The 18363-nt window shown below is 45.9% G+C and overlaps 1 protein-coding gene across 1 annotated transcript; it reads left to right on the forward strand.

Annotated features, from left to right (window-relative positions):
* Nucleotides 1-10117: 10117 nt before the first annotated feature.
* SRP14 (signal recognition particle 14) lies at nucleotides 10118-16342 on the forward strand. The gene is made up of 5 exons (XM_065840272.2): nucleotides 10118-10257; nucleotides 10736-10808; nucleotides 11431-11543; nucleotides 12629-12661; nucleotides 16050-16342. The coding sequence occupies exons 1-5, from the start codon at nucleotides 10234-10236 to the stop codon at nucleotides 16137-16139; spliced, it is 333 nt and encodes a 110-aa protein (XP_065696344.1). The 5' UTR covers nucleotides 10118-10233; the 3' UTR covers nucleotides 16140-16342.
* Nucleotides 16343-18363: the final 2021 nt, after the last annotated feature.

Raw genomic sequence — 18363 nt, forward strand, 5'->3', positions numbered from 1 at the left:
TTGTCCCTCTGGACCCTCTCTGAACCTGCGCTGTCTGACCAGAGCACTCACGAGCACCAGACCTGTCCCAGGACACATTCTCCTGCCACACTGCAGTCCCGGTCCCCAGGAGGATCACACTATTGATGCCCAAGCAGTGAGAATCTGGGGAGCCAGGTCTGCAGTCCTGTCCTCCACAGAACAGGGAAAGCCTTATTATACAGAGCCACGTAAATACTAGCTTTCTTCAGACTCTTGTGTTCAAACAGTCCAAAGGCCAGCCTGACAGGGGCCATCTCATAAATCATGTCATCCAATTTAAATCCAGCATTTCGATCTGTACACCTTTGAAAGGCATGAAGTGCCACCCTTGTCACCAAGTCGAATGGAAAAGCACACGTGCCTTGGTGAGTGGGGAGTGTCCCCCGGGCAGCGCTCCGGCACAGCACGCACCGGGAGGCCGGCTTGTCACTTCGGCACTGGCCTGGTGCAGAACTGCTAATCTCTTTCAGATTGAAGAAGCTGTTTGCTGCCAAGACCTCTCTGCCAAAAGATAACTTTATAATACTGATAATCAGGCGCCCTGTGATGATAAAATGCCTGTTGCTTGCCTCTGTATGAAGAGTTTCTTGCTGACAAGCTGCTTATTAAGGCAAACCATTTGTGTTACGGAAAAAGCAGAACCTTTTACTGAAAAGTAGCAAAAAAAAAATTTATCTTAGCCTAGAAGTGGAGAAAGTGCAATTAATTAATTTGTTTCTGAGTCTCTAGACATAATAGATTTTATAGCACAGCTATATATTGTAATTACAGGATAGAGCAAGCCTGTACTGTAGCTTGTAGTTGAGTGTGTAATGAGGAGTGAAAGATTGATGTTCAGTGTGGTCAGATGACTCATACACTGGTAACAACCCAACTGGTCGAGCAAGACTAACAGGGACCTGAGATAGCATTTGATGTCTTGCTGAATAATGCTGTTGTTTCCTACGTTGATTCTTTTCCTCTAACCTGGTAATTAACTTCTCCTAACTGAGTGCAACACAACATTGAAGACACCGCTGCTCCATGTGTAGCTGGTGTCATGCCACTGCTCATCCCTGTGCTCTCTGTCCTCCCTTAAGAGCACTACACGACTTTCCCAGACTACACACAGTAGGCATGGATATATAAGCAGATATATGACAGACAAGAGATGCCTTCTGAGAAGCTTGCACTAATGATACTCTTCAGTTTCATCATGGAAAACAAAGAAAGAAAAGATGAAGGTGAGACAATATCACATCTTGGCTGCAAAATTATGTTAGGCAAACCTTCAGTGTAGATTAAGCCTGTTTCATCCTGGGATTTGTGGGAGGGGTTTTTTTGGTACTGAACATATCCTTTTCGTCATGTTCTTCCTAAAGGCCTAGAGCACTCTTCCTGCAGTGGAGTTCAATGGAGCTACAGCTCTCCTGCTGTGTTCAGATGATGATAAAACACCACTGGGTCATTATAAGATTTAAGCGTGACAAACACCTTACATTACTATGTCTTGCTGACTGAGGTCTATGCAAAACTTCACTGTGTGCTTGACAGTTTAAGTCCTGGAAATTTTCCTGCTTTTTATTGGCACTACAACCCAATCACAACTTATCTGAAAAAAACAACAACAACAAAAAAACCCAAAACCAACAGGTGGGATTGTTAAGCTAATTTTCCCTTAAAAAACAAAACAAAGTATGCAAACAAACAAACAAACAAACAAACAAAACAACAACAAAAAAACCAAACCAACCAACCAAACACAACCACCACTAATGGAAAATATTTAACAAAAAAATCATTCGGTGTGGAGGTTTCTGGCACACTTGACTGCTGTACTTTCAAGCAATGCCACTCCTGAACTTTAAAAGCTGTAGGACTCAACTGTCACAGCTTTTTAAGGCTACAGGCAATAACAAAGGAATTGCATTTATAATACCTGCATTGATTCTGAGAATTTCCTTGGCAGGGTCCCACTTAAGGCTCCATGAGCTTGATTGGCAGTGGCTGGTTTACCTGCTACTGCAAGCAGGGATGACTCACCTGGGATTTCTATAGCCTGAGCACTAACAAAGAGCCTGTGACTTTCAGTCTGCCTGGGGCTGTCTGCTGCTGTGAGTGAGTTTGAGGACAAAATGTATTCAGAAACAGAGAGGGGGAGGCAGAAATAAAGGGACAGGGATAGCAACAGTCTCAGGTTACAGTTTGGGTACCTGTGTTTTCTGTTTCTGAGTGACTCCAGTCGCAGTTACAATGCTTAGTCTAATCTGCTTTGCAGAGCTACCCCCTGCAGCCCATAATTTCAGAAGATGCATTTGAAAAACAAGGCCAGTGAGGTAGGATTTGGATACAGATGGGGATCACGAGAGCTGAGTCCAGCACCGTGGCAAGAGATGTTGCCTGAGTGTGTAGGCAGCAGGAGGAGAGCAGGACAGTAAGGGCGTTCTGCGAGCAGATAAGAGCGGATTAAGGATTTGGCAGTGAGCGAACCATTAGAGAAGGACGTTGTTCAGAAAAGCAGAGTGAGGAATCTCTGCCAGTGCTGTTCCTGCCCTATTGAACTGACCATGGCTGGAAATGGTTATCTCAAGATAGTGCTGAAAACCATTTACTAGGGCAGACAAGATGTTTTAGGTGTTGTAAGAAGGCATGAGTGACTCTTGCTGACACTGATGCTCCAGAAGCACTGCACATGGGTCTCATTTTCTCTGTCAGGGGAAGCAGGAATTAAAATACAAACTAGTAATATTCAGCTGCTACTTCAGACCTGCTGCCAAAGTGTCCAAGCCACTTATATGGCAGAGATGCCTTTTAGTCATCATTACTTCAGCTTCAAGTGTCTCTTCCTCCTCTCCTCTGCTGCCGTCTGCCAGCCGGGGTGCGTGTGTGAGGTGGGGGGTGGCCGCGGCAGACCTGGGGGGCAGGTGGACAGCTCGTGTAGAAAACAGCTTTGCTGTGCTCAGATCCTGCATTTTTTCCTTTCCCCCTATTGTTAAGTGGCATTGAGCACCAGCAAAACAGGAAACGGTGTCCTGCAGCCGCTGTGGCCGTGGAGCCGGGGCAGCTGTTGGCTGCGTGCAGCAGCCTCCCCACGCCATTCCTAGAAAGTGTCTGGACATTTGGAGGAGCCTTAGGGAAGAGCAAGAAATATCAGTCAAGCTTGCATAAGCAGGTACACGTGGCAGCTCTTATAAGACGGTAGTCACACTGGAAATATCCAGTGGTAGTGGTCAAAACCGTCTGTTTCCAAAATTAGAGCTTGTGGAAATGAGAGCCAAAATGGCTGAGCCAATCCCTGTCACCTCACTCATCTAGTAACTAACTTCATTGTCTCTTTGTTGTGCCGTGCAGCTCCTGTATCAGACATCCTCAATTAGGCTGTGAAGAAATTATTGTTTTACAGGCACCGTAGCTTGTGTTGTGATCCTTAAATCTCAGAAGTCCAGCCAGGTCTCGCCTCGCTGGGCGGCCTCAGCAGAGGCAGGAAACAGTGCTGGTGAGGTGGTGGGTGACCCTTTTCTTCCTGAGAAAGCAACAGCACGCGGTATCAAGAGAACAGACACTGCTTGGTTGCGTTTCTCTCCTTCTGAAGAGACTGCAAATGGAGGATAGCAAAGACCTTGTGGCTCCTTTTCTGATTACACATCCCCTGGTGTTCTCTGATGTCAAGGACAATGTGGTCCTCCCTGGTGACATTCTGCTGACCTAGAATTCCTACTAACCTTTTCTTTTTTTTTTCCCCAAACATAGTGTGACATTCTTCATTCTGTCTCTTGAATACTTACACAGAAAAAAAAAATCTGTAACCTCACTGGGAATGTCTGGTGGAAATTTTTCACAACCACATTTCTGTGTTTCTGAAAGTAGGACACATCAACGTGAAAGAAATGATGCTCAACCCAGTCTCTGTCACCTCATTACTCTTGAGCTACAACTTAATTACCTCCCTGATGCTTTGCACAGTTCTTAACCAGACATTCTGTGTCTGCTTAGAAATCTGCCATACAAAATGAAGTGATGACTATATACCCTTTTGCTGCTGGAGAGATGAGCTGTGAGGTTTGGTGAGTATCATCTTTGGAGCACCCAGAATGTGCATCATATTGTACAAGCCTGATCCTGTACCACTGGAGTTCACAGATGACTTACAAAGAAACTCACTGAAACCACGCTGAGAGCTCATATCACAAAACTTGTTTAAAGATAATAGCAAAGTTTTAACCTCAATGAATTTGTGGTTTATAGTTTACAGCTCCAAAGACAGAGTTACGTTAAGAGTTCCCGAATTCTGACCTCCTGTGTACCACAATGGCTGTATTGATGCCAGTGGGATTGTAAGGAAGAAGAATTTGATGGTCTGTTTTCAGAAAGTCTTTGAGCCTCTTGTGTGAAAGTTCATACCCTAGACATGTCTGAATGCCTTGTAAAATTTCTGGTTCAAACACAGACTGAGGCCTGCCATTTGAATAGAGCTGTAACACTCAAAAACTGTGAGGTGTACACTGAAAATTAATTTCACATCCCTAAAATTTAAAACATATTAATTTTAAGAGTTACAAATAATATGCAGTATAGCTACCCAGATATTGTAATTCTAGCCATGCAGAAGATAAACTGGGAGTTCAACCACAGTATATATCTCAGTGTTGTAAAGATACAAGCACATTCTGATACATTTTTGTTTCTATACGAGTGTCTCATTTATCTGGACTCAAACCCGATGCTATTGTTAAGTCACTTCTAAAGGCTGATTCTGCCATGTGGTGCAGCACTGTCAGCCACACAGTCTCCAGTGCATATATCTGTGTACAGTATGGTGTTTCCTCCCAGCAGCAGCAGCCAGCAGTCGCTGACTGAGAAGCGGGGAGGCTGCAGAGGAGAGCAGCTGAGAGGATGGATGAGATGGGACGGCTCAGCTGTGTCACCTTGCAGGTGTGCTCCTTCAGAACAGGCTGTTCTTACACTTCCCTTTGCTCTACTTGCAATGGAAAGTCATCAGGATAAATGTACCTTCAAAGCACAGCATGGATGCCCATACTGCATCTTTTTTTCTTTTTCTTTTTTTTTAATCTGGCCATTTTACTGCAGTGTTTTGTGTTGGTTTTGCAGGTCTGCAAGGCTCCATTTTGTTTCCCGTGTCCTTCAAAAGTAAACACATCTGGTGACGTATTGCTTCTCCCCAGGCCCTTCCTTATACCCAGGGAGTTAACTGAATTACCTCTTTAATTTCACAGTTCCCAGGGGGGTATTCTGCACTACAGCATTTCTGATGGATTCATAAGGCATGTGTCATCACAGGGATGCGCTCTCTCTGCTGCATCATCCCCAGGGTGAGCTGTGCCACAGGGTTTCCCCAAGGAGCACAGATGACACCATCAGTTGTACCAATGACCAATTCTGCATCTGGGGTGCCCTTCTTTTGGTCTTTTTTTTCCCCCCCATTTCTTTTGTGAGAGGGGGGCTTGTCACAAAACCATTTTGATCATGTATGAGACACTTAAAAATACTGTAAATACACATCCCTTATCTTCCCTGACAGAGCAGGTTTCTACAATCTGGATGATATTTTAAAACCACTAAACCTTTTTCCAACAAGCAATCTTTTTGTGTCTAACTCCAGATAGGCTTTGGTTTGAACTACAATAGTAATGTGGTGCATTAGAGTTTTAAGAAACATATCTCTATTTCCTGGTCTCCCTCACAAAATATAAATCACCATTAACATTGCTATTACACAACAAAAGTCAGTGCCTGTTGAACTCAAGGTTACACTCAACCTAGCTTTGAAAATAAATTTGTGGATGTAAAACTTAATACTAAATAAAACAGGAGAAATTCACGAAGATGAACAGAAATGTTTAGGAAAGAGCTCAGGGTGCATGAACTGGTTCTTAAGACATGAGAGAACACCTCTCGTTTCTTGTGGAGAGCTTCTCTTTGGAAGTTGGCCTTCTCACCAGAGGCTCAGCAGTTTTCCAGTGGCACATCCTGGTCTCATCCTGTTTAGTTTTCTGCCTGAATCTGTAAAGGATTCAGAATCTCTCTCTTTTTTATGGTTACTGAATGACCATGCTTCGTGCCTCTATACCTCTTGTTCAGTAGATCTCTCATCATCATCCCCTGGCATGTCCTTTATTTCTTTTTATGAGGACCACCTGTAAAGCAGGTTAAGACCCAATCTTGGGACTGACATTCACCTGCAGGCATATAACCTGCTAATTGCTTTGCTGGAAATCCACCTAGCATCAGAAAAAAAGAATAATGCTTCACTGCTCTTGTTAAAACTTTTCTTCTTTACTTCCCTGGCACAGAGCTCGGCGTTGTTTTGGTAGCTGTTCCAGGCTCCCCAGTATTTCTGTTCTACCGGCTGCTGTTAAATGTTGGGTTTTCTTTTGCCCATTCATCTCATATCAGGTGAGGCCAGTGAGGTGTGCATCTCTATGTACTTGAGGTGGGCATCTCTGGTGTGACACTGCTCGTGACAGACTTTTAATGGGGGGAGGCTGTTACTGGGGTTTTGCTGTAACACTGTCTCTTTTTCCTGTACATAGCTATATTTTGACATGGTATGCTTGAACTTACAGATCAAAGAGAATTACCAGAATGATCCACTTGTGAATTGTGGCCCATTATCTGTTATTAACTCATCTGGAGCACTGTGGTGAGCAAGCTGTAATTTACAGAATGTTATTACATTTCTGCTCGCTGTGGTGTGCAGCAGCTGAATGTGTGTGTCTGATAGTCCCTAACGAGAAGTAATGTTTTCTAGCTAATTCAAAGAGATCTTTGCCAACCTCAACTAAGGTTGAATAAGAATTTAATTTACTTGTAATAATTTTGTTTTGCTGCTTCCTGCCCCTCCCACCACATTTAGGAAAGCAGAAGGTTTCAACTTCTCCCTTTCTCTTCAGTACACGCTTGCTTCCAGGAAAACTTGGAAGCGCAGCAACAACCTCCTCCAGTCCTCTGCCAGATTTCCTTCAGGATTTAATGATTCAGGTGGCTTCATTTGCTAAATTTTTGCCAAAAAAAAGTAGTTCTCTACTGACACCATATAATAAGGTTGAGCAAACAAGAGGGCTGGTAGGAGACTTATTTTTATTGCCTGGCTCTAGTCACATGACAGATCAGGTTACAAAATACTAATACCCCTGCCAGCTCTCAGGATCCACCAATTCCTCTTACTACTGTTTTAATCCAACCTGTCTTCCACACCTCCCCCCCCCCTTTTTATTTCTTTCCTGAGGGCAGGCTGTCGGGGGAAGGCATTAGGCTGGGGCAGGAGATAGAGTGAAAAGCAAGTATATCATGATTGGGAGTATCCCTTTAGCTCCTTCAGTGTTTGTTCAGCACTTTTTCACCAGCTGAATAGCTTATTCCCTCTGAGTGTTGGCAGCCTTTGGCAAAAGTAAAGCAATGTCAGCATTCCCCTGTTCCATCTGTTTTTTGGAAAAGAATCGTTAAAAAGATTCCATTTTCACCTTGTTTGCAAGTTGCAATGAAGGCTTCTCCCCCAATTTAATTGTGATGCTTTGGCTTGAAAAACAACTTCAAGATCAGGAAGATAAGCTAACACATACGCACACGAACCAAAACGCAACCAAAACCAACAATAACCACACACACAAATCCTCTTTCTTATGGAAAGAAATTCAGCTCATTCTGTGGAGCCACTTCTTTCATTAGCAGTGAGACAAATACATTTTCAGAAAAATTGCTGATAAAACAATAGATTTGAAAAATGTAAACTTTATGCAACTCTCTAGAGTTGTTCATAAAGGTTTCCCCTTTGTCCCTTCTTCCAGCAGGCAGCAGTACCAGAAGCTTTGGTGTTACTCAGCAACAGAAGTAGCTACTAATGCTGGGCTGAGATTTTTGTGCAAATGGGGGAAAAACTCCATGGTGCTCATCCCACAGGCACTGATGCTATTTGTTGTATAAAAAGTACAGAAAACAACTACATATCTTTCTTTACCTTTATGAAAGAAGAGCTGCAGTACAGGGAAGAGACCAGTTCAAGGCAACACAAGACTCTTCTGGTGAATTCAAGGGCCAGAATTCAGGTGAGAGTTGTAGTGCCGGTGTTTCAGCAACAAGACCACCCATCTTCTCTTCTGGCAAGCATGAATGGAAATGCATTTTTTCTGCCTTCCAGTGTCTGTAACCACAGTAGTTTCAAGGGGAAGTATGTTGCAATTGTTTTAGTTTTTCCATTTCTGCTCTTCTTTCACTAGTTGCCTATAAAATCTGCAACACTATTGCATTGTCCTCATTCAAAGCTCTTCTGAAAATACAACCCTACTCTAGATTTCTGACAAAACAACCTCTAGTAAATAGGAGTTTGTTCTGATTGCTCCTGCAACCAGGCAAAGGCTCCTTGCATCCACCTGTCCTCACTTGTTGCGGACACTGACTGGAAGCTTTTAGGGGCAGGGACCTTCCCTTTCTACAAGCGCACAAGGCTTTGGCCTGTCAGTACTTCCGACCACAGCACTGATGATGTCCCTTTAGAGTGCCAGTTTTCAGAAGACTTACATAACATATATTCCTCACTTCAGTTTTTACGAGATTTTTAGTGCTATGAGAAACAGCAAAATTTACTTTTGTTAAGTCTTTCCTCCTCAGCTGCAAAGAGTAAACATCAGGAGGATAATACAGTGAAGGAAAGGCAGTGTTGGATTTCTACACTTCCTTTGACTCCAACATAATGGATTTAATTTAATAAACTGATAGATTTTGATAAACCATGGCCTTGTTGTGATGACCTGCTTCTTGGGGATTTGTTTCCTTGTTCTTTAGGCAGTTTCTCTTCTGTCTGCGCAATCACAGCACCCTCTACTGCCTCTGGACAAACCTGCAAAAGGATAGCAAATGATTGTAAACTCTAAATAGGACTTTTGGAGTGACTAGACGCTTTCATTACAAAGTGTTGTTTTATATATGAAACAACACCCCCACCATGAGAATGATAATGTGATAACACAGGAAGGTATTTCAGTTCTGTGTAGAATGCTGTCCTAGCACCAGCTCCTATATTAGCAGTAGAAATTCCCCAGAGCCTAAAGCACCTATCAGTGCAGTTTTTTCCCTTTTACCTGTATGGCATTATGTACCACTTTTGTTAGGTCCTTAGAGGAAATAAGAAATTTTTTCTAGTGAGAAACATGGAAAGGCACTAGATCAAATGCTATTTCTGTGTGTTCCCAGATCAACAAACATGGGCCTGACAGAAAACTCCCCTTTCCAGGATCTGCCCCTCAGCAGCTCCAAGTACTCTGGGTGTGAAGTCCCTGCCCGCCCGCCCGCCCAGATGCTGGTTTGTTGTACCAATCTAGGTGTCTTGTTCAGTTTGAAATCACACCCTCTACGGTCTGAGCCTTCAGCCAGTCACTCTTGCCATGACTCTTTGCAAGGGCCATTTTGGCCCTTCACTGGCAATAGTGGCCAGCAGCAGCGGTTTTCAGGCACGTGGGTTTGCGAGCTGCCCCTGGTGCCTGGGGGACACTGAGGCACAGGGGGCCTGAACACCCAGCCCACGGTACTGTCAGCCAAGAGCTGGCTTGCAACCTCCCACGCTTGTGGGAGGCGTGGCGCCCAGGCCCGCGTCCTGCTCCCCAGCAGCCCGAGCCTCAACATCTGCGCCCACGGCCGGTCCCTCAGCCCGAGTTCCGGCCCGTGGGCCCGCAGGGATGCGGCCGCCCCGGTGAGACCACCACGGGCCCGGCGCGGTGCCGCGGTGCCGGAGGAGGAGCCGCGGTGGCGGTGCCGCTACTGCCGGCCCGGTGCGCGCCCGTTGTTTGCTCGGGAAAGCCCGCGCTGCGGCCGTTACTGGACAGCAGGGTGCACAGCGGGGTGGAGCGCGTAACGGCGGTAGCGGCAGGGCTGGCCCTTCCCGCCGGCCTGATCCGTGTCTCGGGTGACAGACCAGCTACTGCCACCCCACACAGCACCGGTGAGGCCCCGAGGCGCAGTCCCGCGGCGGGGCGGGGCGGGGCGGGGCGGAGCGGAGCCGGCCTGGCGGGGCTGACGTGGCGCTCCCCCCGGGCTCCTCCCGCGGGGCGGGACCTCACGCCGCTCCCCGCCTCTCCGCGCGCGGCGCTCTCCGCCGGGTCCGTTCCGTCAAGCGGCACGAGCGGCTTAGGGGCGTGGTCGCCTGCGCGGTTCCGCCTCGCGTTGCGGTGCGCGTGCGCCCGCGGGTGCGTGCGCGCGGCGTTTCCGGCCTGGCGGAGCAGGATGGTGCTGCTGGAAAGCGAACAGGTCGGGCATCCCGGGCCCATCCCTATCCCCGGGGAGTCGGCGGGTCACTGGTCGCCTGGGGTGTGCCCGTTGCCGGTTGCTGGGCGGGGGTAGGCCCCGCAAGGCTCCGGGGTGCGCCGGGCCCGTCCCCTCGCCCCATCCCGGCGGTGGGGGAGGGGAGCGAGCATCGCTGTACCCAGCGGTGTGGGCGAGGCGGGGAGCGCAGAAACGCCGGGGCCGTGGCAGGTCTGGGGGGTTCAGACCTCATTTTGCGGCTGGGCCGCCCTCGGCTGGGACCTCGTGTCCTCCGGCCTCTGCGTGGGGAGACCCGGGAGTTTCCTGCCCTTGGTGCCAGTTCCCGCGGCGCCGGGACGGCCCGGCCTGTGGTGGCGACGGGGCGGGGCGGGGGCTGCCCTGGGGCAGCGAGCCCCGGGTGCACCGGGAGAGGACGGGAACGCTTGGGGCTCTCAACCAGCGATGGCCACTGTCTCTCTTGCAGTTCCTGACAGAGCTCACCCGACTCTTCCAGAAGTGCAGAACTTCGGGGAGTGTCTTCATAACGCTGAAGAAATGTAAGTTTTAACTCTGTTATTGGATTAAAGAGGTGCTCATCTAAATCAAACTTAGTGTTGTTAGCATGGATTTTTTAATACACAGCTGTAATTCAGAGCATCTGAAAACAAGAGTAGGCATGTGGACAAATCAATCATTGTAGCTGCAGTACTAAAAACCTTGAATAAGACTGTGTTTCAAACTGCAGGAAATATTGGGACTTTATAATTATTAAGCAATAATTGGGAATCCTTGGATATCTGTAAAAGGAGAATTACAGTGTTGTTTTTACATGTTTGTTTCTCTGTTTTCTGGCTAGGTGGCACCCACCACTTGAGAAGTCAAGTGTCCTAGGCTGCAGTTTGTGCATGTAAAACATCCTGCTGCTGAAGCAGGCAGTTCATACAGCATGTCAGAGAAAGGATTTACATTTTTTTTTTCTGGCAGATGTAGTTCATGGAACAGATATTTCTGGGGCTACAAAGGAAGGGGTCTGTCAACGGTTTGGCAGCAATATCAGTTCAGATGGCCTTAAATTGCAAGGTGTTTTTCAGATCTCCTCATGAGCAATTTTTAACATCTTGGGAAGCATCCGGTGATTTTAGTGAAATATGAATAAACCTCTTGTGTCTTTCAATACAGATGATGGCCGAACAAAACCAGTCCCACGCAAAGGCCATGTAGAAAGTTTTGAGCCAGCAGACAATAAGTGTCTTCTAAGAGCAACTGATGGAAAGAAGAAAATTAGCACAGTGGTAAGTGACAGCTTTGGGTTAGAAAGATGAGTGGCCCTACTTGCCTTTTGTTTAATGTCCCATATTTCAAGTGAAATTTCTCTTTACATGAATTTCATGAGAACTACCCTCTTAATTCCAGATAAGCCATATGGTAGGTAAACGCACAGCTAGACACTGAGGTCTTAGTGCTTGCACTCAGCACTACAGATGGGACAGTAGTTTATAATTTTACTCTGTCTGCTGGATTTTTCTTCAGAATGGTATTGCAGGAAAGCAGATGGGGACTCTGCCTGTTTTCAGCAACCCTGGCTGTTGTGAGTCGGATGAGAATATTTGGAGGAAAGGGGGAAATTGTTTCTAGAGACATGGGCAGAAGGACACAGGGCAGATACAGAATCTGCAGTATGAGGACAAATGTTGTGGCTCCAAGAACAGTCCTACACTCAAGCATCAGGTGACGTACAGGTAGTTTCCCGTAGACCTCAATGGATTTACTGAAGGTTTGTAGAAACCAGGGAAGAACTGAGTGTTCCCAGTTTGGGGAACAGTAGGGGAAGCATCTGTGTTTCCTGGCAAGAACGTGTGGGCATGGGTAGACTCCTCTAAGCCTTAAACTTGTTGAGCGTTATCTATTTTTTCTCATTTACAGAGCTATTTGTATTTCAGGAAATGTTAACTAGAAGTTGAAAATCTGATGTGTGTTTACTTTGAATGAGAGATTGGGAGAGGCTTTCACTGACTGTAGCTCTCCTCTGTGATGTAACCCAAGGAAAAATGTTCCTTTGAGAAATAATTTAGAGAATCTGGGCTGCAATGTATTTTTATGGCCCTATAAGTAAATAAAACCTTCCTTGGAACATTATTCCTATTTGAAAAAACAAATTTGGGGCTAATGGCATCCAGAGGATTTTGTTAATTGAGTAAGGAGTGTTTTCAGTTTTCTGAATGAGTGAAATTCTATGATACGTCAGTGCAGCCTACCTACCACTGAATGTGGCAAGTTGATCCAACTAGATGGTCACTGGTGGGTAAACATGTACTGGTACTTAGTTTGTAATAGAAGCTAGTGTTTTCTTGGTTAACCTTCTGTGTTGCTTTTGTAGGTGAGCTCAAAGGAAGTAAATAAATTCCAGATGGTAAGTTTTGTATGCCTTTACCTTCCATTTCCATAGGTACCTTCCATTTCCATAGAGGCAAAAGGATGCTGGGGCAGGAATTAGCTGGGCTCATTTGGAGAGCTTTAAACTAGCCTCGAAGGGGGATGGGGTTGTAGTTGGGCTTGCCCCAGAGGGGCAGCATTCTAAAACAGATGAGGACCGGGTGGCCTCCTGTGCCCCTAGGGAGAAATTGGTGTGCTCTGCTCGCTCCCTGAAATGCCTGTACACCAATGCGCGCAGCATGGGGAATAAGCAGGAGGAGTTAGAATCCTATGTTCGGTTGGGAGATTATGATCTGGTGGCAATTACAGAAACGTGGTGGGACAGTTCACATGACTGGAATGTGGTCATGGATGGCTATGCCCTTTTCAGGAAAGACAGGCCAGCCAGGCGTGGTGGTGGAGTTGCTCTCTATGTGAGAGAGCAACTGCAATGTACTAAATTCTGCCCAGGAGCGGATGAGGAACGAGTTGAGAGTATATGGGTCAGGATCAAGGGACAGGCTGGTAGGGGTGATACTGTTGTAGGTGTCTATTACAGGCCACCAGATCAGACTGAGGAAGTTGATGAGGCCTTCTATGCGCAGCTGAGAGTGGCCTCACAGTCACAGGCCCTGGTTGTTGTGGGTGATTTTAACTTCCCTGATGTTTGCTGGAAGGACCATTCAGCCAGCCAGCCACAGTCCAGGAGGTTCCTCCAGTGCATTGATGATAACTTCCTCATGCAGATGGTGGAGGAGCCGACCAGGAGAGGTGCACTGCTGGATCTCATCCTCACTAACAAAGAGGGTCTGGTTGAAGCAGTAAAGGTTGAGGGCTGCCTGGGTTGCAGTGACCACGAGATGGTGGAGTTCAGCATCTCGTGTGGCAGGAACAGAATAGCAAGTAGAATTGCAACCCTGGACTTTGGCAGGGCTAATTTCGGCCTTTTCAAGCAACTGCTGAGGGAAACCCCATGGGCAAGACTGCTTGAAGGAAAAGGGGCCCAAGAGAGCTGGATTGCATTCAGAGATTGCTTCTTCCATGCTCAGGATCAGAGCATCCCCACACGTAGGAAGTCGAGGAAGGGAGCCAGAAGGCCTGCGTGGTTGAATAGGGATCTGTTGGGTATGCTCAAGCAGAAGAGGCGAGTTTACAGGTCATGGAAGCAGGGACTGGCCACTTGGGAGGAATATAAGGCTGCTGTTAGAGGATGCAGGAAGGCAGCTAGGGTAGCCAAGGCCTCCTTAGAATTACAGCTGGCGAGAGGGGTCAAGGACAGCAAAAAGAACTTTTTCAAATACATAGCAGATAAAACTAATACCAGAGGCAATGTAGGCCCACTGATGAATGAGGTGGGTGCCCTGGTGGCAGAAGACACAGAGAAGGCAGAATTGCTGAATGCCGCCTTTGTCTCTGTCTACTCCGCTGGAGGATGTCCTGGGGAACCCTGTACCCCTGAGACCCAGGATGAAGCCAGGTTAATGGAGGAGTTTGCTTTAGTCGATGAGGACTGGGTTAGGGAACAATTAAGTAGTCTGGACGTCCATAAATCCATGGGTCCAGATGGGATGCATCCGCGGGTGCTGAGGGAGCTGGCTGAAGTCATTGCTAGACCGCTATCCATCATTTTTGCCAAGTCTTGGGAAACGGGAGAGGTGCCCGAGGATTGGAGGAAAGCAAATGTCACTCCAGTCTTCAAAAAGGGCAAGAAGGAGGACCCGGGTAATTATAGACCGGTCAGCCTCACCTCTGTCCCTGGGAAAGTAATGGAACAGCTTATCCTTGGTGCCATCTCAAGGCACATCAGGGATAAGAGGGTCATTAGGGGCAGTCAGCATGGCTTTACCAAGGGTAAGTCATGCTTGACCAACCTCATAGCCTTTTATGAGAATGTAACAAGGTGGATGGATGATGGCAGAGCGGTGGATGTGGTCTACCTTGACTTCAGTAAAGCCTTTGACACAGTCCCTCACAGCATCCTCACAGCTAAATTGAGGAGGTGTGGTCTCGACAATAGAGTAGTGAGGTGGGTTGCAAACTGGCTTAAAGAGAGAAGCCAGAGAGTGGTGGTCAATGGTGCGGAGTCCAGTTGGAGGCCAGTATCTAGTGGAGTGCCTCAGGGGTCAGTACTGGGGCCAATATTATTCAATATATTCATTAATGATTTAGACAAGGGAATTGAGTGTACTATCAGCAAGTTTGCTGATGACACTAAGCTGGGAGGAGTGGCTGACACGCCAGAAGGCTGTGCCGCCATCCAGCGGGACCTGGACAGGCTGGAGAGTTGGGTGGGGGATAATCTGATGGAATTTAACAAGGGAAAGTGTAGAGTCCTGCATCTGGGCAGGAACAATCCCAAGTTCCAGTATAGGTTGGGGCATGACCTATTAGAGAGCAGTGTAGGGGAAAGGGACCTGGGGGTCCTGGTGGACAACAGGATGACCATGAGCCAGCACTGTGCCCTTGTGGCCAGGAAGGCTAATGGCATCCTTGGGTGTATTACAAGGGGGGTGGTCAGTAGATCGAGAGAGGTCCTCCTTCCCCTCTACTCCGCCCTGGTGAGACCCCATCTGGAATATTGTGTCCAGTTCTGGGCCCCTCAGTTCAAGAAGGACAGGGAACTGCTGGAGAGGGTCCAGCGTAGGGCAACAAAGATGATTAAGGGAGTGGAGCATCTCCCTTATGAAGAAAGGCTGAGGGAGCTGGGGCTCTTTAGTTTGGAGAAGAGGAGACTGAGGGGTGACCTTATTAATGTTTATAAATATATAAAGGGTGAGTGCCATGAGGATGGAGTCAGGCTCTTCTCAGTGGCAAACAATGATAGGACAAGGGGCAATGGGATCAAGCTGGAACACAAGAGGTTCCACTTAAATTTGAGAAAGAACTTCTTCTCAGTGAGGGTAACAGAGCACTGGAACAGGCTACCCAGGGAGGTTGTGGAGTCTCCTTCCCTGGAGACATTCAAAGCCCGCCTGGACACATTCCTGTGCGACCTCACCTAGGCGTTCCTGCTCCAGCAGGGGGATTGGACTAGATGATCTTTTGAGGTCCCTTCCAATCCCAAACATACTGTGATACTGTGATACTGGGGAGTGGTCAGTAGGAAGTACTGGACAGCCATGAATGGGTTGATTCAGTGCTGAACTGGCACACAGGATAACCTTACACTACCCATCTATCTGTATTTGTTTTAAAAAAAGAAAATCCTGTTGTATTTTACCTAACTTTCTGCATTGGTTTAGAAACTATTTCCCAGTGTAGGGTGTAAGACCATGATTTGCTTGAGAAAATGCAGATACCTATCCATTAGCAATACGTAAAATGTTACCTCTAGTATATTGTCACTTAAGTATTTGTTCTTTCAATGGTTCCAATTGTTGTTGCAGGCATATTCAAATTTGCTGAGAGCTAACATGGATGGCTTGAAGAAAAAAGACAAGAAAAGCAAAAACAAGAAGAGTAAAGCAACACAGTGATGGAACTGTGCCCTATCATCACTGTAACAGACTTGACCCTTGCTCAAAGCAAAGTCCATTTCTTTTTGAGTTACCAGTTGTCTTTGGCTTTCCTTCCAGCAGGAAACTGGGATGTGATCAGTACTTTTCGTTAAACTGGGAGCACAAGGTGCTTTTTGTGGATTGCTGTATGGTGGGAGTATTTACAGAGTTATGCTGAAACAGCTTTACACTCAGCTGCCAACTCTTTTGTACTTACACTGCCGTTTGTTTTGTATTATACAAGTGGGCGGTGTAAAACCTGTTTGGGGGGGTAACAAAGGGTGAAGAGAAATGCACTGTGCCAGGAGCAAAGCAAGACTGGAGCGGGAGTCTTAGTGACAGATGCCCAGTTTAATAGATAAGTAGTACTAGGGAAAGCAGGTGCCAACATACTATCAGGAACAGCAGCTTTCCTGTTTTTCTCATTTTGAGGGACATGTTGCCATGATGCAGTGCAGATATACCTAAGGCAGGCAGCACAGTGCTGGCAGCTGTGCCTTTGCTCCATGCTGATCCAGCTGTGCTGATCTTGGCTCAGGGTGCGGGGGCGTGGGGCAGGACTCTGCATCATATTCCCTTCAGATATGGCTTTAAAAAGCTCATGTCACCTAAACCTTTTCTTTCCTTTTTTTTTTTTTAAGCTTCATTCTTCAGTATATTCAGGGATCTGAATTTCCCCATACTTCACGTCTTAAAATAGCTCCTTCATATGAGCAGATGTAAAAGGTCAATACTTAATTGTTCCTATTAAACACACTGAGAAATGGATTTGTTTGTGATGACTGATGTGACTTGTCTTGGTGAATTGTTAGGAATGGTACCATTATCAGTGCCTTTAGGACTCACTCCCCTGATGCTACTTTGTGTGGTGGTGGTACAACTTTCACAGTTCTCAGAAGTACTTTGGTTTCTCTTTAAAAGTTCCCTCTTTACATACTGATAACTTTGCCCTTCTCTTTACTACATAAAAGAGCAGAAAAAGTAAGTATTTCTTCATGCAATAAGCCTGCAGTGCTAAAGGCAATTATTTCAGTTAGAGAAAGAAACAGGAGTAAGATGTTTAAAGAGAAGGTACCAGCTGGAGAGGGAGGATAAACACCGGTATATTTACAGAAATCCCTGAGTTTTCTGCATATTCACTCCAGTAATATAAGCAGTTTGATGTAAAATATAATGCATAGTTAACTATGTCTGCTCTAACTCCCCTTCAGATTTACTCAGCTTCACTTTTCCTGATAGGGTTGTATTACAGCTTAGCTTCAAGAAGATAATTATAAAATTCCTATTATTACTATGACTTCCATCTCAGTCTGTCAACTCATGTGAAAAAAGCTAGTTCAAAACTTTGGTTACTTTCTCTTAAAAGAAGTCTTATGTTTACGTCTGAAACAAGTTTTTCCTGTATCGGGTCTTATTTCAGCTCCCAGGAAGCTGCTGCTTGATTTTAATGCAAAAGTAATGGACAACCATAGGCAGCTATGCTTCCCAGGACTCTTTCAGCTTTAAATCTACTACCTTTTCTGTAGAAATTAAAACAGTAGGATTAAAAAAAAACAAAACAAAACAAAAGAAACCACACACACACAAAAAGCTTGTAATACATATTTCAAGGCAGCTCAGTAGCCAGACCTTTTATTCCATAAAAACCCTTCTTCAAAAAAATTTAAAAGTTTTTTACAGCTGAAGATAAGTCATCCTCTCTAAACCTTGAACTGAGTTTCTCATTTCAGTACTACTGTTGCATGTTCACATAAAAGACATTCTGAAACTGTATTTAAAACCAACAAGCAGTTTTATACCTGCACAGCTGATAATCTCTTGTGGCATAAGGGGGCAAGAATCACATGATAAAACCTATCTCTGGCTGTAGTCAAGACTCGCTCCTTAAGTGCCTACAAAACATTTATTTCCACTTTTTGACAAAAATTTACAGTTTTATATTACACATGAAATTCCATCTGGACACATAAAAAGGCATTAGTTGCCTGTCAACATTCTACAGCTTTTTGAAATTCCTTTTGACAAAACACTTGTCTGTTAGTAAAGGCATCCCATAAAAGATGCTTTAAGCATTAGAACAACACCTTGTATTCATCTCGGTAGCTGTACAGGATAAGCACAGGAACCCTGCAGAGGGAAAGAAGATTTTTAAACTTTGAAATTACAGGTTCAAAAGCTAAAAAACCTGTGGCAAATCTTAGCA

This window comes from Patagioenas fasciata, chromosome 5, assembly GCF_037038585.1.
Source record: "Patagioenas fasciata isolate bPatFas1 chromosome 5, bPatFas1.hap1, whole genome shotgun sequence".
In the NCBI taxonomy this organism is placed as follows: Eukaryota; Metazoa; Chordata; class Aves; order Columbiformes; family Columbidae; genus Patagioenas; species Patagioenas fasciata.

What these genes read in the sequence shown, in the direction of transcription:
- SRP14 (XM_065840272.2), top strand. Translation starts at nt 10,234, where the DNA reads ATGGTGCTGCTGGAAAGCGAACAG. An exon ending in CTTCATAACGCTGAAGAAAT is followed by an intron (nt 10,809 to 11,430) that starts GTAAGTTTTAAC and finishes CTTTCAATACAG; the next exon opens with ATGATGGCCGAACAAAACCA. An exon ending in AAGTAAATAAATTCCAGATG is followed by an intron (nt 12,662 to 16,049) that starts GTAAGTTTTGTA and finishes TTGTTGTTGCAG; the next exon opens with GCATATTCAAATTTGCTGAG.